The sequence below is a fragment of the Drosophila subpulchrella genome, unplaced genomic scaffold (assembly GCF_014743375.2).
Source record: "Drosophila subpulchrella strain 33 F10 #4 breed RU33 unplaced genomic scaffold, RU_Dsub_v1.1 Primary Assembly Seq88, whole genome shotgun sequence".
Classification (NCBI taxonomy): Eukaryota; Metazoa; Arthropoda; class Insecta; order Diptera; family Drosophilidae; genus Drosophila; species Drosophila subpulchrella.
The window spans coordinates 250,388-275,258 of record NW_023665722.1 but is presented as its reverse complement, the minus strand read 5'-3'; the positions used below and the strand labels follow the sequence as shown (position 1 = coordinate 275,258).

General features: G+C 43.0%; 1 protein-coding gene across 1 annotated transcript in view; it reads right to left on the bottom strand.

Moving 5' to 3' along the window:
- LOC119562720 (scavenger receptor class B member 1) overlaps positions 1 to 23,955 on the bottom strand; it is a 226,980-nt gene extending 203,025 nt beyond the window's left edge. Inside the window, exon 1 of the mRNA XM_037875926.1 lies at positions 23,816 to 23,955. Within this exon, the coding sequence (XP_037731854.1) occupies positions 23,816 to 23,932 (117 nt within the window). The 5' untranslated portion in view covers positions 23,933 to 23,955. The remainder of the gene's footprint in view (positions 1 to 23,815) is intronic.
- Between the last annotated feature and the right edge of the window lie 916 nt (positions 23,956 to 24,871).

Genomic DNA, 24,871 nt, shown 5'->3' with positions numbered 1-24,871 from the left:
CCGAACTTAGCGGCAAAGAGAAAAGCACTGCCGGCGCTCAGAGAGAGCAAAGTGCGCGGCTAACTTATTCTATTGAACAATGAATTTGTCACGCCTACCCTAACGCACACAACGCTTAAATCTGTCTTCCGCCGGTAGGTGGCGCATTTAAATCTCGCTTTGCTGCTTGCATATCTCCATTTCCCTTTGGTCGCTTAAGCTGAGTAACGGGTATCTGATAGTCGAGGTACTCGACTATAGCGTTCTCCCTTGTTTTTTATTGTGTCCGGTAGAGAAAATTTACCCAATAACCCCGGTATCAACAAGGGAGAACGCTATAGTCGAGTACCTCGACTATCAGATACCCGTTACTCAGCTTAAGGGACCAAAGGGAAATGTAGATATGCAAGCAGCAAAGCGAGATTTAAATGCGCCACCTACCGGCGGAAGACAGATTTAAGCATTGTGGGCGTTAGGGTAGGCGTGGCAAATTTTTTTTTAGATCAATCGATAGGTATTGACGAGACCAATAAATTTCAGCTAAAATTTGTTATCTAGCAAGAAAATTGTGGGCTCCACAGGTTTGGGCGATTTGTGGGCGTTAAAGTGGGCGTGGCATATTCGCGTGACAAAATTGCGCTGCGTACAAAGCTACGGAATCTAAATCTGAGATCCCGGTTCTCTATCTTTGATAGTTTCCGAGATATCCACGTTCATACTTACGATTTTTTGCAGTTTGTGGGCGGTTTGTGGGCGTTAAAGTGGGCGTGGCAAACTTTTTTTTGGGTTAATCAATAGGTATTGATGAGAACAATACATTTCAGTTAAAATTTTTATTCCAGCATCAAAACTGTAGGAGCCACAGTTTTGGGAGGTTTGTTGGCGTTAGAGTGGGCGTGGCAGTCTACTGAAACAAACTTGCGCTGCGCAGGAATCTCAGAAATCTGCATGCCTAATCCCAGTATTGTAGCTCTTATAGTTTCCGAGATCTCAGCGTTCATACGGACAGACGGACATGCCCGATCAGCTCCGAACCGTCATACAGGCCGCCGCCATTAATAATGCCCTTGCGGAACAGATCGCCCAAAGCCAGATCAGAGAGCAAGCGCTTAGGCTGCAAATTGAGGAATTGGCCGGGCGAGTAGCGGCAGTAAGCACTGCGTCAGCTCCAGCCCAGACCCCTCAGATAAAAACATATGTGACCATAGAAATAAGACAAGACATACAATGCAACGAGCCTCTAGATGCCGTTAAATGTCTGCCCGAATTTGCGGGAACGCAAGAATCGTAAGTATCTTGGCGACAAGCAGCTGTAGCCGCTAACCACATATTCAGACGATATAATGGCAGCTCCCGCCACTATCAAGCGGTCATAAATATTAGGAGTAAGGTTAGGGGTCCCGCTCTCGGCTGAGGAACTTGTGAGATGGTTCCAAAGTCGCCTAGCTGGGGCAACCGAGCGGGTCGCAGGTTGCGGATAGCGGACGACCTCACTCGAGGCCAACTGTGAATAAGCTGGGGGATAAGTCAAACACGGAATCGTGGACGGAAATCTCAGTAAATAAACAGTCCCGGACAGCCAACGGGTATTTTGCAACGAAGCAATACCGACGATGCGAGTTGTTCAGCCGCATCTAAATAGTTGCTTTACACAAACCCACTCCCAACACAACACCTACCCATCTCCCCTCCCAAACCACATATCACTCCTGGCCGAACTACGGTGTAACACGGACCGTGCCAAGAGTCAGCCTGGCTGGGGGCCCGGATCAAAAACTAGCCCACTCTCAAACGGTGTGCTCAGGGACATAACGCCCCCTGTTCTAACTATCGCCTTACCCGGGCATCGCTGATCTCTGCCCGGGCGGACTTTTCCCCTTATCCGCAACTCGTGGGACCAAATTATGGAACATATTAAGAAAACCAATAACACAACACAAAACACAGAGACGGGTACTCTCAAAAAACCCATGGATAAGCTGAACACTGGTTCCACCATCCATGACAGCACGGTCCAGAAAGGGGATGATGGGTGGCAGAAAGCCAGCCGCAAAGGCCTCCGCCACGTGCGCATCTGCGCCGAAAGCAGCGGTAAGCACTGCCAAGGCGCTCGGGCCACCCGCTGGACCTAACAAATATACATACGCAGGCTCCGCGCTCACACCTTAGGAGCACCGTTGCCACACCTTCGCCTGAATGGCTAAAAAAGGTAGAGTGGGCAAGGAAGGTGCTTCCTAACTACGGGCAGGATAAGCCCACTCAAGAAGGGACTCAGGCGAAAAGGCAGCGATCCCTCGAACTACCCGGGCCATCGGCGAAGAGATCTAAGATCCAGCCATCGGTTTCTTTCGCCGAAATAACGAAGAACCGTGTACTACTCGGCCTGATTGACAGGGGAAATCCGGAGGGCAGGATCCCCAGGCACAAGTGGAAGGCAGTGGAGTCCCACCTTTCCCTCATTTGCCTGCGCATGGTACGGGAGAAGCCAGGCACCTCGCCATGCTGCATGGACGCGGGCTGGTACCCGGGCAGCGTCAAGGTGGTGGTCTGCGACAGTCAGCGGTCGGCTGACATGTATAAACAGGCGACGAGCAAGCTCGGCGAGGTATTCGAAGGGGCGAACATCGTTGCGCTTGACTGGTGCGATGTCCCCAGTAGACCCCGAGCCAGGATCTGGCTTCCAGCAGCGATCAAGGCGCCGGAGGACATCCTCTTCATGTTGCAAGAATGCAACCCGCACCTCCCCACGAAGGACTGGAAAGTCGTCAAGGTGGAGGAGCATGAAGGGGACGTCAACCAGGCGGTGTTGGTCCTGAACAAGGAGTCAGTTGCTCCGATCGAGACTGCTCGAGGAGTTCTGATCTTCGGGTTCAGTGCGATACACATCAAGGTGTATAAGGGCGACTCCAACGCCGCTAGCAGCTCTGCCGGCAACCCAGCCGAGCAGGTGCTTGCTGAGGAGTTGGAGGCACCTGGTGGGCCGGAGGACGGCTACTCTACCGATTCGTCGCTAAGCAGAGAGATGCGAGCGCTCGGACCGGCCATCGAAGACGTAGACCTCAGCGACACAGAGGAGGCCGACGTCACTGTGGTGGAGGTTGAAGCTGTAGATGTCACTAAGACTTCTACAAATAAACCTTCACCATAGTAAAGCAGCGTCCGCTGCACTTCTGCTTCGCCTGACCGAAGGCGGACCCGACCTAGTCCTTGTACAGGAACCTTGGGTAGTAAGAGGCAAGGTTGCTGGACAAGCTTATGCTTGACCACAAAAAAGGTAAAATTCGAACCTGCATATCAGCCAAAAGGCATCTTAGTATATTTCTACTTCGCAATTACAGCAACGGAGACAACACCGCAGTAAGCCGAGCTGCAAAGTGGCTCTATAAGGGTTCTATCGGCCTACTTGGCCTTTGAAAAGGAAAACCCCCCAGATGCGCTGGTCAGAGGACTGGCAGAGGAATGCGAAAAGCTCAAGATAGGTTTGGTAATAGGCTGTGACGCCAACGCTCATCACACCCAGTGGGGTTGCCCAAACAACAACGACAGAGGTGAGTCTCTTTTTCATTTTATTCTAAATTCGAACCTATTCTTTTGCAATAGGGGCACTGTCCCTACATTCATAACTAAAGCTTGCCAAACGATCATAGATCTAACTTTGGTATCAGATTCACTCGTAAGCGCAGTCAAAAACTGGGCAGTCTCTGACGAGCACTCCTTTTCGGATTATAGATTCATAGAAACTGTATTGTCCCTTGATTCGCCCTTGCCGGTCAGCTTCGCTAACCCCAGACGAGCCGACTGTCACAGGTACAAAGAAGTTCTGACAAATATCCTCCCCATGGAACCGTCAGAAACCATCACAAACCCACAGGAGCTGGACGAAACAGTATACAAATTCACAGAGGCATGCAACACTGCCTTCAAAGTGGCATGCCCCACAGAGAAACCAAGGGGAAGGAAAAAACCCCCCTGGTGGACCCAAAAACTATCAATCCTCAGAACCAACTGCAGATGCCTGTTTAACAGAGCAAAGGCGGGAAATGAGGACACTAATTGGCTGAACTACAAGTATGAACTAGCCTCTTACAAAAAGGCCATTAGAAAAGCAAAACGAACGGCATGGCAGACCTTCTGCTCTGACATAGAAAAAACAACTGGTGCCGCAAGGCTCAGAAAAATACTCTCTAAGACAGCCGCGCCTTTGGGCTATCTTCAAAAAGCAAATGGATCATGGTCAGACTCCAGTAAAGAGTCCTTGGACCTGCTCCTAGACGCTCACTTCCCGGGGAGCCAACAAGCATGTCATCCTCCTGAAAGAGGAGCAGGAGAGAGAATCGAATTAGATCCACTCCTATCAGACCGCAACATGAAATGGTCCATTCACAGTTTCAAACCATACAAATCGCCGGGACCGGACGGGGTAACACCGGCTCACATCCAACAAGCAAGACAAATAGCCAGAAACTGGTTAAAAAAAATCTTCCAATCCATCCTGGCGGTAGGAGAACTACCAACAGCATGGCAAGAAACAAAGGTGGTTTTCATTCCCAAGGCAGGGAAGGCCACTCACACCACAGCAAAGGATTTTAGGCCAATAAGCCTAACATTATTACTGCTTAAGAGCTTTGAAAGAATGATAAGCCTACACATAAGGGCCACCGTAGACCCGACACAAATATCAGAAGCACAGCACGCTTACTCCAAAGGTAAGTCAACCGAATCGGCGCTACACTTGGTGGTAAGCAGCATCGAGAAATCACTCAGCATCAAGGAATACACACTGATCGCCTTCCTGGATGTAGAGGGAGCCTTCAATAACGTGCTCCCCACTGCTATAACAGAATCTCTCACAGAACTAGTGGTTGAGCCGCCAATGGTGAGGCTAATCAATAAATTGCTGATAAGCAGAATGGTCACAGCCACACTAGGGACCTCAACCCAGACTAGACTAGTGAACAGAGGCACCCCGCAAGGAGGTGTACTATCACCCCTCTTGTGGAATATCGCGGTAAATAAACTACTGCGGATTCTGGAAGGAGGAGGTTGTAAGGTCGTGGCATACGCAGACGACGTCGCCATCATCTTTAATGGAAAATATCCACAATCACTTTGCGATCTTATGACCGCTAAACTCCAAGTATTATCGGAATGGACGATAGCGAACGGACTCGGGGTAAATCCCTCGAAAACGGTTTACAAACAGGTACAAAATTCCACAACTTAACCCATCCATTCTAAACAATTGTAATCTCTCTTTACGCGATCACGCCAGGTACTTGGGGTTAGTACTAGATAAACGCCTCAAATGGGGCTTAAACAACCAAAAGAGAACCAAAAAAGCAACCATTGCACTTTACTCCTGTAAAAAAGCAATTGGGCTAAGATGGGGCATGTCCCCAAGAATAGTCAACTGGATATACACAGCGGTAGTCAAGCCAATCCTACTGTACGGAGTGGCTCTGTGGTGGACCGCCTTGCACAAACAATGCATACTGACTCCTCTGAACAAAGTACAGCGAATGGCAGCTTTGTGTATTAGTGGAGCCCTTCGAACCACCCCGAATGAAGCCCTGAATGCGATCTTGAACCTCCCTAGCCTGGACTTAACAGGCATGGAAAGGGCCAAATCGGCAGCTATTCGACTGAGGGACACAGAGCTGTGTAAAGCCCAATTTTATGGCCATGCTGAAATTCTCCAGCATGATAAATCGATTCCAAAGATCACGGATCTATGCAAATCCATTGAATATAGTCACACACCCTTTGAGGCCCTGATTCCTGATAGAGAGGAATGGGAACAGGGCCGACCGGGCACGACGGACGCAATCTGTTTCTATACGGATTGCTCCAAATTAGAAGGACACGTTGGCGGAGGTGTATACTCCGAACAATTAGAGATCAGGAAGTCATTCAGGCTCCTGGACCACTGTAGCGTCTTTCAGGCGGAAGTCCACGCTATAAAAGAAGTTCTAACCTATTTAGGGAACTTTGGCCTCCAAAGAGGACACCTAAACATATATAGTGACAGCCAAGCGGCTTTTAAATCGATCTACTCGATAAACACCAACACCCGTACAATAGCAGACTGTCGCAGATCCACGAGATGGCAAATCAGTTTACTATCAGCCTAATATGGGTTCCGGGTCACCGGGACATCGTAGGCAACTGCATAGCTGACGAATTAGCCAGGCGGGGCACCACCAAGCCTCTCCTCCCAGAAGATGAGAATGTCGGTATGCCATGACTTGCAAGCTAAATATAAAAAACTACTTCAACACACTAGCCAACACCCATTGGCAAAACGCACCACAGTGTCGCATCTCTCACCAGACATGGCCTGTGATAAACAACAAAAAAACCTCGGAGTTACTCAAACTCAGCCGCACAGAGTGTGGCATGTTGGTTCGAGCTCTTACAGGCCACTGGCTTGTTGGCGCACATGCCGGCAGGCTAGAAGCCCCGCAAAATGATTTCTGCAGAAGCTGTAGGGATGAGGAAGAAGTAGAAACGGTAGAACACCTTCTCTGCTTCTGCCCAGCCCTATGCAGACTCAGACTGAAACACTTAAGAAGCCCCTTCATCGACGATCTTACCGAAATATCGCAGATTAATCTCAAAAACATAAGTGCCTTTATTAAATCTTCCGGGTGGAAGACATGCTGATCAACTTAACACAGGCTGAAACTACTAGAAACGGGACCCTAGAGAAGGAAAAACGAGATCATGCGGTATCACAATGAACCCATTGAGGTCTAAGTGTGTCGGACTATAGTCCGACAGCCGCCCTAACCTAACCTAACCTAACCTAGGGGTCCCGCTGATGCTGTGCTATCTCCGTTTGGGACTGTGTTGAATTTTGACGCGATTATAAATCGCTTGGACTTCACATACAGTGACAAGCGACCGATGCACGTCATCGAACAAGAGTTAGGCACTCTAAGACAGGGTGGTCTAACTTTGTTAGAGTACTACGATGAGGTTGAGAAGAAACCCACCGTATTAACAAACAAGGTCAATATGACGTATGAGGGAACAACGTTTTCAAGGAACCAAGAGGATAGAGAGCGCAAGCTATTCCCAAAGGCGCAGGAACGGCAACAAGCCCCTCCACAAACAAAATCCCAAATAGGTGCCCGGAGGAACCCGCACTTTACTAAGAACTACAAGGCGCAATTACACTCTGCTCCACGCAGTGACAGGCTTCCGGGAAACACACCGGAGCCCATGGACGTGGATCCGTCGCTGTCCAAATTGTTACAGCCGTCCCGTGCCCCGGCTTACCAGAACGCGAAGGCGTCTGCGTCTGGACGCTAGGGCCCTCACAAGAGGCAAAGAGTTAACCTCATTGCTCAGGGCGCAAATACTTCTGACAAGGCTTACGCCGACTCAGCCTCCAGTGCAGCGGAAAAGGTAGACGATGACGCCATCTGCGAGTATGACTCGGATGCCATTAATTTTTTTGGGTAAAATCCCTGCTACCATTCATCAGACAAAGAGTAGCGGGGATCGACATGAGACTTCCATACGACCATACGATGGATTGAAAGGCGTCCGCCAGGTAGAAACTCCGTTTAGACTTCATTCCATTCATAGCGTCACCACTATCCCGAAGAAATGCTTCGTGTCAATTTTTAATTTAAAGGCCACATTCTTCATTTTACCTGACTTGTCCTCCTTTGATGCAATCATCGGTCTTGACCTGTTAAAACAGGCGGGGGCATCACATTGTCTAGCTTTTGGTCGCCTCAAATGGGGCACCGAAGAAGAGAAGATTGATTTTCACTCAAGCCCCAATGTCAATTTCACTGTAGTGGACTCCCGGATGCACCACCCTTGGTCAGAAAAGCATTTTTGAAAATGCTCAGCGACAGGAAATGAGGCCCTACCTTACAACACGTCGGTGGTAGCTACCATAAGAACTGTTGATGAGGAGCCCATCTATGCCAAACTTTACCCATATCCAATGGGAGTAGCCGATTTCGTCAATGGCGAAATTCAAGATCTGTTAAAAAATGGCACAATCCAAAAAAATCCACTTACAATAACCCAATATGGGTAGTAGATAAAAAGGGTACCGACGAAACTGGCAAACGGAAAATGCGTTTGGTGTTGGACTTTCGCAAGCTGAACGAAAACACAATACCCGACCGATACCCCATGCCGAACATCTCGATGATATTAGGAAACTTAGGCAAGGCCAAGTATTTCACAACACTGGACTTGAAGTCCGGTTATCATCAAACCGTTAACGAAGAAAAATACAAGTTTCGCAGATTGCCATTTGGATTTAAAAATGCGGCCAGCATTTTCCAAAGAACAATTGACGATATACTGAGAGAGCAGATCGGCAAATTTTGCTATGTCTATGTTGATCATGTTATCGTTTTCTCAGAGGACGAAATCTCCCACATCCGGCACGTAGATTGGGTTCTAAAGAGCCTGCACGATGCCAACATGAGGGTATAAGGCAAAAATCAATTTTTTTCAAGAAAACCGTTAGCTTTTTAGGGTTCATAGTCACCAACAACGGGGCCACTACAGACCCGGAAAAAACCAAAGCCATTCAGGAATTCCCGGAGCCTAAGAACATATTTTAGGTCAGATCATTCCTGGGCTTGGCAAGCTATTATAGATGCTTTATAAAAGATTTTTCGTCAATAGATAGGCCCATTTCGGACATTCTGAAAGGGGAACATGGAAGTGTCAGCAGACACAGATCCAAAAATATCCAGGTACAGTTCAGCGAGCCGCAACGGCTGGCTTTCCTAAAGCTGCGTAACATTCTGGCTTCCGAGGATGTAGTCCTCAGATATCCCGACTACAAAAAGGCATTTGATCTAACGACAGATGCCTCAGAGCACGGCATAACATTGACTTCACATGCTAGGAGTCATTGCTTGAGGAGCTCGCGGATATTATTGTTCCTAAAGGCGTAAATGCCATTCATTGCGATTTGCACACGGTAGCGATGATAAAGGATGAATTGGTTCGGCAATTCTCTGCCACCAAACTTTGGCATTGCAAAAACCGCGTTACGGATATTTTTGCAGTCGCTGAGAGGCGCGAAGTTCTCACTGTCGAGCACAACAGGGTACTACTTCCTGAAAATGGCCAAGCTAGCTAGTGAGATCGTCGCTAATTGCAAGACCTGCGCGAGGGCCAAATATGATAGGCATCCAAAGAAACAGGAAATCGGCGAGTCGCCGATCCCCTCCTATGCAGGGGAGATGTTACACATTGATATTTTCTCAACGGACAAGAAATATTTCCTGACATGCATCGATAAGTTCTCAAAGCTCGCAGTCGTGCAACCTACTCCCTCTAGAACGATTGAGGACCTCAAACCGGCACTGTTGCAGTTATTGAACTATTTTCCAAGGGCCAGAACGATCTATTGTGACAATGAAGCGACGTTGAATTCGCATACGATCTCGGCCATGCTGACTAACCACTTTGGATTTAGTATCGCAAATGCACCACCCTTACACAGTGTATCGAACAGTCAGGTGGAACGACTTCGGAGCACCCTGCTGGAACTCGCTACGTGCATTAAAATCGACAAAGGCATAACCGACACCGTAGAGCTAATTTTATTAGCCACTACCATGTACAACAAGTCAATTCACTAGGTCATTGACAAAAGACCAGCGGATGTTGTGCAGTCAAACACTGATGACTTACAAATAGAAATCCGAGAGAAAATAAAAAGCGCCCAGAACGCGCTAAGAAACAGGGAAAATGCGTCTCGGCAGAATAGGGTCTTCGAGGTTTGTGAAAAGGTATTGGTAAAATCCAACAGAAGGATAAGAAATAAACTCACACCCTTGTGCGAGGAGAGAGCCGTAGAAGCGGACCTGGGGACCACGGTCCTCATTAAGGGAAGGATGGTCCACAAGGACAATCTTAAATGACACAATCAAGCAATGTCCTTTATGTTTTTTAACTCATTTTTTATTACACCTTTAAGCCACTTGACGCAATTTATTACTAACTATGTATAAGGTCAATAGCCACTGGCATAGTTTGTTTTAAGTTCATTTCATTGGTGGTGGGAACCTCTCTATAAGCAATAAATAGCTAAAGTTTAATTTCACAGGTTCAGACCCATATTTTATCTATTCCTATTCTTGGCGTCGGCCCACATTACTGATTATTCACAGGCCAAGTACATCCCCATCGTTGATGGTGAAATCCTAGTATTGGAGGAGTTCGCATTCGTCACACATAGAGCGAACCTCTCAGAATATGCGCGCGTAATAGAGGAAACAAACCCTTGCTAAAATTAATCTTGTTAGTCCGAATATTTTAGATCATGAAGACTTAGAATCAGTTTGGCTAGAGGAACCCACCAACACACCCGTAGGGGATCTTTTGTCTGTCTCGTCTGTAAAAATTCTGCAGTCCGCTAACATTTTACACTTCATCATAATATTTCCTTAAACTAGCATGTCGCCCATAGTGAGACTATTTTGCAGATAAAAGACAACGTTATAGCGGAATGCAATGGAGAAATTCACGCCATTAAGAACTGCTCCGTATCACCGGGAGCCACGTACTGCCGTTTGGCACCAGAGAGTTCATACGCCAAAGAACTGCATGCAGGTGGGATGGCGCATTGCAGAATACAAGAGAGCGATCTGCAACCAATAGCATATGTGGATGAAGGGATCGTAATAACTAACGACAGAATGGACAGAAGTGTGGATACATGGCACACACCTCGTCACCTTTGATAAACAGGCCATGATAAACGATACCCTCTTCATCAACCATGCTAACACCCAGAAGAGAGCTCCAGGGGCAGCCAGCTTCCCTCTGTTGAACATCACCGCCAACCAGGATGTCTTCAGCCTCCCGTACCTTCACCGCTTGAGTGAACGGAACTTGGAGTTCATCAAGGAGTTCAGAGAAGAAATTGACAACAACCAAACGCGTCTGGCAGCAATTATTGCAGGAGCAATATGCTGCGCACTCATTTGCATTGGTCTCACTTATCAGCGGCTTACTAGGGCAAGAAGATCCGCAGCCAAAATAGGAGAAGTGATCGCCGAATTACGAACGGCCGAGGGCGGCCTTGGCTTAGAAGGGGGAGTAGTTAACTGTGGCCAACAAGACCAGAGTCGTTGACCATAGTTACGCCAACAATATCGCGCCGGCCAAACTGCTGACCCAGCAATGGGCCGGACGCTCGAGCACAGACGGCAAACACAGCATATTTCCGTGGCCGCTGTGAGCTTTTGTTTGCTTTAAGTCAGTTCCCTTTTGACATTCATTAAATAAAGAACAGAAGTTCTCTCCAAAACAACTCCGGCAACTGCCGATAAAATTGTATTGATTTGATCTTGACTGAGTCTCTAGTCCAGCATAATCTTCCTAATTCTGCAATAGATGAACTGCAGCCAACCGGCCCGTCTGAGCGGAAACCATAGCGAGGAACACCCCCGTGCCCACCAACGAGTTAACGTAGTTCTCTACAAATACAACAACTCTGCATTGGATTACCAGCGGCCAGCCGGCCTTTCAATATTGTGACTGCAGCGAGGGACTACCCCCCGCGCCCACATACGTGCATCGGCCAGCCACCCGGCCGTCTACATTTCACTGCTGCTGCTCCGGGCCTCCCCGCGCCCACGAGCTCACCGGCCGGGAATACTAAAAAGTTTAATTTGTACATACGTGCAGAGTGGTCCATGAACAAAAAGGAGCGATTCCTGAACAATAAAGAGGATTAAATTTGTTTTATGTATAACGCTGCGACACATTCGCTGCAAAACATTTTTCTATTTCCAGGAAGAAGCTGCATACGTATTAGCAATTCGTTGTGATCTTTCAATTGGCCGCAAATCTCCACGTTGCGACGGGACAGTGTTGCCAGACAGTGCTGCTGCTGAAAGACATTGTTGCTGGAGAGTGTTAAGCGACGTTAGTGCTGTTGAAAGTTGCTGGCCGCTGTTGCTAAATATTCCTGTGAAAAGTTGTTGTTGTGGAAATTATTGCTGTGGAAGGTTGCTGTTTGGTGTTGCTGAGGAGAGTTGCCAGGTAGTTGTTGCGTTGCTGTTTTGATAGAGAACCATACAATGGATAAAGGGAAAAGAAGTATCAAGCCGTTTGACGGTGAAAAATATTCAATATGGAAGTTTAGAGTGAGAGCGCTGTTAGAAGAGTACGATCTTTTGAGGGTCATAGATGAAACTCATTCAGAAGTGACCGATGAGATTAAAAAGGCAGAACGAAATTCAAAAAGTTTAATAATTGAATATTTAAGTGATGCGTTCTTATCTTACGCTAACAGTGAAAGCACTGCTAAGCAGATTTGTGCAAATTTAGATGCAAGTTTTAGAAGCTATCTCTGCGAAAGAAACTTTTAGCCATGAAATTAAAAGGTGACACTTCACTTCTCAATCATTTTAATTTCTTCGATGATCTCAATACTGAACTTATCGCGTCAGGAGCAAAGTTAGATGATATGGATAAAATTTCCCATTTACTCATAACTCTTTCACCCAGTTATGATGGAGTTATAACCGCAATAGAGACTCTATCTGAAAGTATTTTAACATTAGCTTTTGTAAAAACACGACTTCTCGGCCAAGAGATTAAGCTTATGAATATAAGCAAGGATACGAGTGCCTCGAAAGCAGTAAGAGTCTTGAAAGCAGTAAGTAAAAAGGAGTTAAAAGATATAAAACTTAAAAAAATTCCAATGCAGAAGTTCAAGAAGAATCCGTTTAAGCCAAGTTTCAAACCAAAACCAAAATGTTTTCATTGTGGTGGGCCATGACATTTAAAGAAAGATTGTTTCCTTTTGAAAAGGCAGCCAAATCAAAACTTTAGTGAAAACAAAAGAAAAGATGGGCAGGCTCAGATGGCAACAGGAGCAACAACCCAACCAGAGCGTTTTGCCTTCATGTTGAGAAATGCAACTTCCAATTCAAAGATCGGACCACCTTATAAATGACACAGCATTGTTCTCCGAATATGAGCGTTTGCAATCAAATGCGGCCATACGCTACAGCCATCGAATATAACCCTGGAGGTGCAAAAGTATCTATAACTGATAAATTGGCCTTTAATGGAATATGTGAGTACAATGTACCTATACCAAAATTTCAATTGAACAGTAAAATATTTACGTCTAAAATTTCTAATTGCTGAGTATCGATATGAAAGATTAGGCCACATAAGTGTAGGAAAGTGTTTAGAAATAAAACGAAATAGTCTTTTTGAAGATACTTATATTTTAAACAATATTGATTGAAACCATGAATTATGCGAGGCTTGTATAAAGCAAGCAATCTAGATTAAAGTTTCAAAAATTTAAAAATAAAGAAAATATTACACGATTATTGTTTCTTGTCCATTCCGATGTGTGGGGTCCAATAACACCCTCTACCATTGATAATAAGAACTACTATGTAGTTTTTATTGATCAGTATACACATTACTGTGTGACCTATTAAATAACTTATAAGACTTTGTAGCGAAGAGCGATAATGGAAGGGAATATCTTTCTAATGAAATGCGTGATTTCTGTGTCGAAAAAGGCATCAGCTATCATTATCGGTTCCTCATACTCCACAATTGAATGGTGTATCAGAACGGAGGCTCTATCTATGATCAGTTGTGCTAAACTCAATAAACACTTTTGGGGTGAGGCTGTTTAAACAGCAACCTATTTAATTAACAGATCTCCAAGTACAGGATTGCAAAAGATAAATAAAATACCATTTGAGATGTGGCATAACAAAAAGCCAACGTTGAAATATCTTAAGATTTTTGGTTCGACGGTATATGCTTTAAATAAAGAACGAAAAAGAAAGTTTGACGAAAAGTCAATTAAAGATATACTTGTTGGATATGAACCAAATAGTTATAATTTGTGGAATAAGGAGTCGAGGAAATTTATGACAGCAAGAGATGTTGTGGTGGATGAAATAAACATGTTTAAATCAAGAGTTTTACATGGAGAAGATTCTGAGGTTCAAAGTTATACTGTTGAACAAAATAATGAATCATTAAGTAGAGAAAATGAAGAGTTGGTTTTTCCTTTGATGGAAAATAATGAATCTGTTGATTCTGAGTTAAGTGAACAACTCAACGAAAATTCCACATGTCTAGAGAACGCCGATCAAGTCGTTGAAACTGGTGATAAATTTAAAGAAAATTAAACTGAAGAAATCAAACGCAGTGAAAGAATTAAAAGTAAACCCAAATTATCATATCGATTTTTAGAAAGATGTCTCATGAATTCTCAAATGTGCTTAAATGATATTCCTAATACCTTTGATGAAATTACGTTTCGTGAGGACAGATCCTTCTGGGAGAAAGCTATACAAGATGAACTTAATTCTCATTTTCAAAATAATACTTGGTCCTTAGTGCATAAGTCAGAAAATAAAAACAAAGTTGACTGCAGATGGATATTTAGTAAAAAAAACAAGACGAATTTCGGAACGTAGTAAAGTACATAGCATGACTTGTAGCGCGAGGCTTCACTCAAGAATATATGACTGATTACGATAAGACATTTGCACCAGTGCACAAATTTCCAGTTTTAGATTTTGGTTGGCACTTTCAAATCAATACGATTTAATGGTTCATCATATTGACGTAAAAACTGCATTTTTAAACGGAACTCTAAAGGATGAAATCTACATGAGCGTTTCAAAAGGCCTGAATCACTCTTATGAGAATAAAGAATGTAAACTAAATAAAGCTATATATGGTCTTAAGCAAGCTGCTAGGTGTTGGTTCGAAGATTTTGAAAGTGTGTTGAAGGATGTTGGATTTGAAAACTTAGGAGTTGATCGGTGTATTTATATTTTGGATAAGGCTGATATTTCGAGAAATATATATATCATGTTATATGTGGATGAGAAGTTTAATTGGTTGTGTGATGTACATTATGTTATGTACAGGGCGGTCCACATTTGTATCGAAATTTTTAAGGTCCTACTCTCACCCGCCTGAGAGATTTAATGTATACCAAAAGAAATTTTTTGAAAAAACTCGTTTTAGGGTCTGGGAATTGGTTTCAAAGTTTATAACTCATACGCACTGTTGCCCTTGATCAAATATATTATTTTGCCGTGATTTGGCCGTGACTTGGTTTTATTTCTTAAATTCGTTTGTCAATTTTCCGAACTACTTTGAAAGCTTTAAAAATTGAAAGACTTTTCTAGTTGCTAAAACCAGAATTTACATGGTCGTACAAGACCGAATTGGATTTAATTTTTGAAAATATTGACAATAAGGTATTAGAATCTTCGAGTTGCATAATAAGTAATTTAAAACATTTCGCAAATAATAATTTTTATTTTTGAAAAAAGCCGTTTTATAAATGGACCTTTTGTAAACACTTATGTACCCAAATGAGGAAGGACAAAGAAGGCTCTCCTTTTATATTATATTATTTTTTTAGGCTTAAATAATCTTTGTGAAGAAGCGATGTGGATTTAATAAAACGATGGTGAGGCCGGACTGGAGTACCCCTTTGACTCCAAATGGTATCTAGCATTTGTGTTACATCTTTGGCGCTACGATGCGTTACAATATCCAATCATTTATTGGCAAGGGCAAGACGGATACGACATCACGTTAAAGATGGTCGATCCAATTACAGGTACAATAATTATTGGTTTCCATTAACAATTCATTTAATTTTGCATTTTCAGGCGTATCAAAGAATAACAAGGAAGAACGCTATAGTCGAGTACCTCGACTATCAGATACCCGTTACTCAGCTAAAGGGACCAAAGCAAGCAGCAAAGCAAAATTGAAGTGCGCCACCTACCGGCGGTAGACAGACTTAAGCGTTATGGGCGTTAGAGTGGGCGTGGCTAACTTTTTTTGGATCTATGTATAGGTATTGACGAGACCAATACATTTCAGTTAAAATTTTGTCCTAGCAAGAAAATTGTGGGCGCCACAGGTTTGGGCGGCTTGTGGGTGTTAGAGTGGGCGTGGCATACTCGCGTAACAAACTTGCGCTGCGTACAAGGCTACGGAATCTAAATCTGAGATCCCAATTATCTATCTTTGATAGTTTCCGAGATATCCGCGTTCAAACTCACGATTTTTTGAAGTGTGTAGGCGGTTTGTGGGCATTAAAATGTGCGTGGCAAACTTTTTTTTGGGTCAATCGATACGTATTGACGAGACCAATACATTTCAGTTAAAATTTTGTATCTAGCATGAAAATTGTGGGCGCCACAGGTTTGGGCGGTTTGTGGCCGTTAGAGTGGGCGTGACAATATTTTTTTGGATCAATCGATGTAACTAATACATTCCAGCTTAAATTTTTTAAATTGCATGAAAATTGTAGGCGCCACAGGCGTGGACGTCTTGTGGGCGTTAGAGTGGGAGCGGCATATTCCCACAACAAACTTGCGCTGCATACAAGGCTAGGGAATCTAAATCTAAGACCCCAATTATCTATCTTTGATAGTTTCCGAGATATCCGCGTTCAAACTCACGATTTTTTAAGGTTTGTGGGCTTTAAAGTGGGCGTGGGAAACGTTTTTTTGGGTCAATCGATAGGTATTGATGCGAGCAATACATTTCAGCTAAAATTTTTATTCTAGCATCAAAACTGTAAGAGCCACATTTTTGGGCGGTTTGTGAGCGTTAGACTGGGCTTGGCACTCTGCTAAAGCAAATTTGCGCTGCGCAGGAATCTCAGGAATCTGCATGCCTAATCGTAGTATTGTAGCTCTTATAGTTTCCGAGATCTCAGCGTTCATACGGACAGACGGTCAGACGGACAGACGGACATGGCTAGATCGACTCGGCTAGTGATCCTGATCAAGAATATAAATACTTTATGGGGTCGGCAGCGCTTCCTTCTGCCTGGTACATACACTCCGACGAATCTAGTATACCCTTTTACTCTACGAGTAACGTGTATAACAAGGAAGAACACTATAGTCGAGTACCTCTACTATCAGGCGGTAGACAGACTTAATCGTTATGGGCATTAGAGTGGGTGCGGCAAATTTTTTTTTGGATCTATCGATACGTATTGACGAGACCAATACATTTCAGTTAAAATTTTGTATCTAGCATGAAAATTGTGGGCGCCACAGGCTTGGGCGGTTTATGGGCGTTAGAGTGGGGGTCGCAATATTTTTTTAGGATCAGTCTATAGGTATTGACAAGACTAATACAGACGGTCAGACGGGCATGGCTATATCGACTCGGCTAGTGATCCTGATCAAGAATATATATACATTATGGTCGGTAACGCTTCCTTATTCCTGTTACATACGTTCCGACGAATCTAGTATACCCTTTTACTCTACGAGTAACGGGCATAACAAGGAAGAACGCTATAGTCGAGTACCTCGACTATCAGATACCCGTTACTCAGCTAAAGGGACTAAAGGGAAATGGAGATATGCAAGCAGCAAAGCGAGATAGAAATGTGCCACCTTCCGACGGTAGACAGACTTAAGAGTTATGGGCGTTAGAGTGGGCGTGGCAAACTTTTTTTGGGTCAATCGATAGGTATTTACGAGACCAATACATGTGGGATATGGATACATTGAGGAATTTACAGCAACCTATTTAATTTCATATGGGGACACACTGTTCAGAGTTCCACAACCTCATAGCATACTTCATCAGCCAAAAACGCAAAAGAGTTCCTATCCCTTTTCGTCTATATCCATCACCCTCTTTCATTAGAAATTATGCCTTATAAATGTAAGCAAGTCAGTTGATGTGGATACTTTGTCAAAGGAAGTCGTGTCACCCATAGAGTACGAAAGTCTTGGAGTTTAAATAAAAAACCTTTATTTCTTTAATTTACTAAAATATACCCGAAATGGACATTTTAATTTGTAATACCCTACAAATTATTGGGGGCTCGTCCGGGATAAAGTTAAAGAACAAAGAGAAAACTGTGCGTTAACACATCGAAAAACTGCCGCGACGAAGAACGAAGTAAAAGCTGAAAAGAAACAGTTAAAAGCGGGGGAAGTACCTGTTATAGAAACCATTAAAGCCGAGAAAAAGCTGAACAGCTAAACAAATCGACTAGCAGATTTGTGTGTTAAAGGAGTTTGAACGATTACGAAAACCACAAAAGAGTGCCAAAAATTGTGCAAAACTTGATTGTGTGCGTGCCCACAAAAAAAACGCGCTAATACCCGCATCGAAGTAAAGTATAGAAAGAAGGCAATCTGGAGGGACCAAATATGACAGCAGCCGAATATATGAAAATATGGGGTTCATTCAGGAGGGAATGAAAATTCAGGATAGCCAATTGTGGGATATGGATACATTCAGGGACTTACAGCAACCTATTTAATTTCATATGGGGACACACTGTTCAGAGTTCCACAACCTCATAGCATACTTCATCAGCCAAAAACGCAAAAGAGTTCCTATCCCTTTTCGTCTATATCCATCACCCTCTTTCATTAGAAATTACGCCTTATAAATGTAAGCAAGTCAGTTGATGTGGATACTTTGTCAGAGGAAGTCGTGTCATTCATAGAGTACGAAAGTCTTGGAGTTTAAATAAAAAACCTTTGTTTCTTTAATTTACTAAAATATACCCGAAATGAACATTTTAATTTGTAATACCCTACAAATTATTGGGGGCTCGTCCGGGATAAAGTTAAAGAACAAAGAGAAAACTGTGCGTTAACACATCGAAAAACTGCCGCGACGAAGAACGAAGTAAAAGCTGAAAAGAAACAGTTAAAAGCGGGGGAAGTACCTGTTATAGAAACCATTAAAGCCGAGAAAAAGCTGAACAGCTAAACAAATCGACTAGCAGATTTGTGTGTTAGAGGAGTTTGAACGATTACGAAAACCACAAAAGAGTGCCAAAAATTGTGCAAAACTTGATTGTGTGCGTGCCCACAAAAAAAACGCGCTAATACCCGCATCGAAGTAATGTACGCAGTATAGAAAGAAGGCAATCTGGAGGGACCAAATACGACAGCAGCCGAATATATGAAAAAATGGGGTTAATTCAGGAGGGAATGAAAATTCAGGATAGCCAATTGTGGGATATGGATACATTCAGGGACTTACAGCAACCTATTTAATTTCATATGGGGACACACTGTTCATCAGCCAAAAACGCAAAAGAGTTCCTATCCCTTTTCATCAAAGTGATCTATATCCATCGCCCTCTTTCATTAGAAATTACGCCTTATAAATGTAAGCAAGTCAGTTGATGAGGATATTTTGTCTGAGGTAGTCGTGTCATCCATAGAGTGCGAAAGTCGTGGAGTTTAAATAAAAAACCTTTGTTTCTTTAATTTACTAAACTATACCCGAAATAAACACCTAAATTTGTGATACCCTACATACATTTCAGTTAAGGTTTTGTATCTAGCATGAAAATTGTGGGCGCAACAAGTTTGGGCGGTTCGCGGGCGTAAGAGTAGGCGTGGCAATATTTTATTTGGATCAATCGATAGGTATCGACAAGACATAAAATTTTAACTGAAATGTATCATCATGAAAATTGTGGGCGCCCCAGGTTTGGCCGGTTTGTGGACGTTAGAGTGCGCGCGACATATTAACGTAACAAACTTGCGCTGCGTACAAAGCTACAGAATCTGAATCCGTTACTCAGAATCCAATACTCAGCTAAAGGGACCAAAGGGAAATTGAGATTTGCAAGCAGCAAAGCGAGATTGAAATGCGCCACCTACCGGCGGTAGACAGACTTAAGCGTTATGGGCGTTAGAGTGGGCGTGGCAAACTTTTTTTTGGGTCAATCGATAGGTATTTACGAGACCAATACATTTCAGTTAAAATTTTGTATCTACCATGAAAAATGTTGACGCCACAGGCTTGGACGGTTTGTTGGCGTTAGAGTGGGCGTGCAATATTTTTTTGGATCAATTGATAGGTATTGACAAGACTAATACATTTCAGCTAAAATTTTATATCTAGCATGAAAATTGGTAAAGGTTTGGGCGGTTTGTGGGCGTTAGAGTGGGGTGGCATATTTACGTAACAAACTTGCACTGCGTACAAGGCTACGGAATCTATCTATCTTTGATAGCTTCCGAGATATCCGCGTTCAAACTCACGATTTTTTGAAGTTTGTGGGCGTTAAAGTGGGCGTGGCCACTAAAGGGACCAAAGGGAAATGGAGATATGCAAGCAGCAAAGCGAGATTGAAATGCGCCACCTACCGGCGGTAGATAGACTTAAGCGTTATGGGCGTTAGAGTGGGCGGTGCAATTTTTTTTTTGGTCAATCGATATCGACAATACTAATAAATATCAGTTAAAATTTAAAATCGAGCATGAAAATTGTTCATACGGACAGACGGACAGACGGTCAGACGGACATGGCTAAATCGACTCGGCTAGTGATCCTGATCAAGAATATATATACTTTATGGGGTCGGAAACGCTTTCTTCTGCCTGTAACATACTTTCCGACGAATCTAGTATATCCTGTTACTTTACGAGTAACGGGTATATCAAGGAAGAACGCTATAATCGAGTACCTCGACTATCAGATACCCGTTACTCAGCTAAAGGGACCAAAGGGATTTCGACGAATCTAGTATATCCTGTTACTCTACGAGTAACGGGTATAACAAGGAAGAACGCTATAGTCGAGTACCTCGACTATCAGATACCCGTTTCTCAGTTAAAGGGACCAAAGGGAAATGGAGATATGCAAACAGCAAGGCGAGATTGAAAAGCGCCACCTACCGGCGGTAGGCAGACTTAAGCGTTATGGGCGTTAGAGTGGGCGCCACAGGTTTGGGCGGCTTGTGGGTGTTAGAGTGGGCATGGCAAATTCGCGTAACAAACTTGCGCTGCGTACAAAGCTACGGAATCTAATTCTGAGATCACAACTATCTATCTTTGATAGTTTCCGAGATATCCGCGTTCAAGCTCACTACTTTTTGAAGTTTGTGGGCGGTTTGTGGGCGTGGCAAACGTTTTTTTGGGTCAATCCATAGGTACTGATGAGAACAATACATTTCAGTTAAGATTTTTGTTCTAGCATCAAAACTGTTGGAGCCACTTTTTGGGCGGCCTGTGGGCGTTAGAGTGGGCGTGGCACTCTGCTGAAACAAACTTGCGCTGCGCAGGAGTCTCAGGAATCTGCATGATTAATAATAGTATTGTAGCCTCTTATAGTTTCCGAGATCTCAGTGTTCATACGGACAGACGGACAGATGGACAGACGGACAGACGGACATGGCTAGATCGACTCGGCTAGTGATCCTGATCAAGAATATATATACTTTGTGGTGTCAGAAACGCTTCCTTCTGCCTGTTACATACTTTCCGATGAATCTAGTATATCCTGTTACTCTACGAGTAACGGGTATAACAAGGAAGAACGCTACAGACGAGTACCTCGACTATCAGATACCCGTTACTCAGTTAAAGCAAAGACCATAGAATAACAAGATGCGTAACTAGGAGTAAGAAAATGTACACAGGCGGGCTAATTTTTGCAAAGCAACCCTTACACGTATAGGAATCTATTTTTAGAATGCCGTTGCTTTGCTTCCTTCTCTTTCCCTCTCTCTTGCTATCTCGCTCACGACACTTCGCGCTGTGAAAAAGTCAAAATTCAATTTTTGTCTCAATTGTCGATTCTTGAATTATGTTGACGAGAAGGCATCGATCTTAAAGACGCATTGCTCATGCGAATTATAAGCGGGCTGTGGCGCTCTCCGTATGTTGGTGACCCGTGGATAATGGATTTGAGTTTCCATGTTCGAGTCCACTCAGAGGCTGAATTCAACTTAATTTTTTTATAGTTTTTTTGTATTTTTATATTTTTTTAGCTGTACTTTTTTGACTATTTTTTTTTAATAGATAGATTTTTTATTTTTTTTAGTTTTCTTATTATTTTAAACTATGTTTTTCTAGCCGAAATTTTTTTTAGATGTACCAATTGGGACTTTAGCAATTAATCGCTCCTATAGATATATCTTTTTTGTGTAAATTACATATCAAAGGCTTTAGAAAAATATCTAATAACAATATAAACATGAACACAATAAGTAATTCACTTTGAATAAAAGCGTAATGTGTACTCGAGAAAACGATTTTTCATTATATTTTGTTGAACATGGTGAGTGCAAAATGCAAATTTTTGATAAATAGATTAAAGCTTTACTGTTCAAGGACCCCCAGATATATATTTATTTTTGACGAAGTATATTTAGCTTGTTGCTACTTTTACATTTGTCTGGGGAGTCTAGCCACTAACAATGTTTGTACAGCAAAACTCTAAGCAATTTATCTAACATTAGCATTTTGTGTGAATAGCACTCATGATTTTCATTAATTAAAAAAAAAAAAAACAATTGCATTAAAGAAAAAAATTGTTCCCAGTCGGGGTTGAACTCCGACCTGCAATTCCCGCGCTTGAGCGACTAGACCCCTGGCCTACAGGCCATTGACACCTCACGTTAGTCAAATGCGAGATTGAGCCCTTATTGCAGCAGACCACACGAAATGATTCACCAACACAACCAAAGAGCTATACACGGACAACGCACACAAGCAAAATCGAAAATCCACATCGAAAATCCACACCAAAAATTTTGACGTACATTCCGTTGTATGGCTGTTACGCATCTTGTTATTCTATGGTCTTTGGTTAAAGGGACCAAAGGGAAATGGAGATATGCAAGCATCAAGGCGAGATTCAAAAGCGCCACCTACCGGCGGTAGGCAGACTTAAGCGTTATGGGCGTAAGAGTGGGCGTGGCAAACTTTTTTTTGGATCTATCTATAGGTATTGACGAGACCAATACATTTCAGTTAAAATTTTGTATCTAGAAAGAAAATTGTGGGCGCCACAGGTTTGGGCGGCTTGCGGGCGTTAGAGTGGGCATGGCACTCTGTTGAAACAAACTTGCGCTGCGCAGGAGTCTCAGAAATCTGCATGCGTAATCCTAGTATGGTAGCTCTTATAGTTTCCGAGATTGTAGCGTGTAACGATTGGATGCTGTGGATGAAATCGGGAATCTGCAGTTGCGGGGCACGCTATTAGGGTCCGGTCTCGCTCGTCGGCTTTGGGGGTGGAGGTCTTGCGCCTACAGATTCACGCACTGGCTACACATTATTTTCGCTAAGATCAGAAATAAGCGTGCTAGCGACAAGAGAGGATAGTTAACTAAAACCGGAAGAGAACGATAATTAAATTCGGGAATAAGTATTATAGAGACAGAAAAGTTTTAGAGAAAGTTAGCTATGCGAATCCACGGATGGTATTGTGGTCGCGTATGGCCCTCCCAACCTATGATCACCACCTTAAAGCATTGCTTCGGTGACCCCTTTGATACCCTACGACCGAGAAATCATCAGCTTAGTTCAGTTCAATATTACTTAACGATCCATGGTTTTATTTCTGTTCGAAAAGCTAATTAATCTTTCGTAGGTAGCGATATAAGTCATATTTAATATTTATAAAAAGAACTTAGGGTATTTAGACAACAAGGTATAGGAAGATAAAGAAGATATATTCATGTTATGACAATGTGTATTTAATATATATAAATTTTAACTTATAGAAATAGTTTTCAATATTTTTAGGTTTTCGGTATTATTTTTTTGCTCTAAAAACTTCTTCAAGGGACTTTCTTTAAATTTATCAATTCATGTTTTCAGGCAATTAGAGATCTTAAAAGTTAACGATAGGCGATTGTATTTTATATTTAATTTCATTTGAAAATTGCAAAAATAATTCATAGAGAATGCAAATAACTCATAGTATTTTAATTAATTAATTGTTTTAGATCGGAGGGTTATGTCTAAAAAATCGGCGGATCAGCGAGAAATGTGAATAAAGTAATAATTATGTATGATTAGTTAGTGTGACTCACGGCATTTCCTCCAACGTTGAAGATCGATCTCCGGACGGGATGGGTTGGCTGTAATCTAAAGGGTAGCGATTTTTCTCGCCATGTAGAACTTAAAGGGCAAATAAACATTTCTCTCATTTCTCTTAGACGCGCGAACGATTTAAACTAAACTTGTAACCCGTACCTAATTCATCGTACTTCCTTGAATACTTTACAATAACAAATTTTCATTTAAACCTAAAAAAAACTTAGCTCTTCTTAAATTAAATTTACAGCTCCTCGGCGTGCGTTATTTCTTTTAACACGATCGACTTGTTATCTCCTTATTATTTGCTGAATATAACTATCGCTTAACATAGCGTTGCCACTTGAGGCTTCACGAAAATTGTATGGTTTACATATCTTTGATTTCATTAATATTCTTTTCACATTGATTCTTAAATTCGGTTTCTCAAAGCGCGTTAGTTATATGACTGGGTTAGGACTGATCTAATAAGAGACAGAGTTTTTATCTCGATTGAGGTTAAACCCGGTTGGCTAGTGTGCCATGCTAGGTTAAGGCCGTTCACACATGCGGCGCTGTTACACGTAAACTGCTTTAAGTCCCTAAATCTGCGGCAGCGATATTCCACTCGGGAATCTCCCAGACGGGTACGCGCACCCCCTTAAAACTCTGCTGGTGTACGGATGCGCGGCATGATAAGCATCGGTAAAGGTTATGTAGTCGAATTAAATTTCCATCTGGACCGCTCTAAAAAACTGCACTCTGGTTACGATATGCCTGGGCGATAAAAAGGGTTTTCTTCAGGGCACTAATTTCTCCAAATCATTCCTCGCGGGCCAACCTGACGATTGTACATTTAAATTAATTCCAGATATGGCAACATAAGGGTCTCAAAAAAAAACCATACCTGACGATTGTGCCTCGCGATTTTGATTTTGGCCTTTGTGAGGCGGTAAATCCTCCAGCAAATTGGACGAATCAATAAGATGCGCCTTTGGCGGCAACTTCTGGCAGCACTGACTGGGGTTTCCACCCAGAATTTTAGAAATACCTGTAGTGAAATTTTGTTGGAG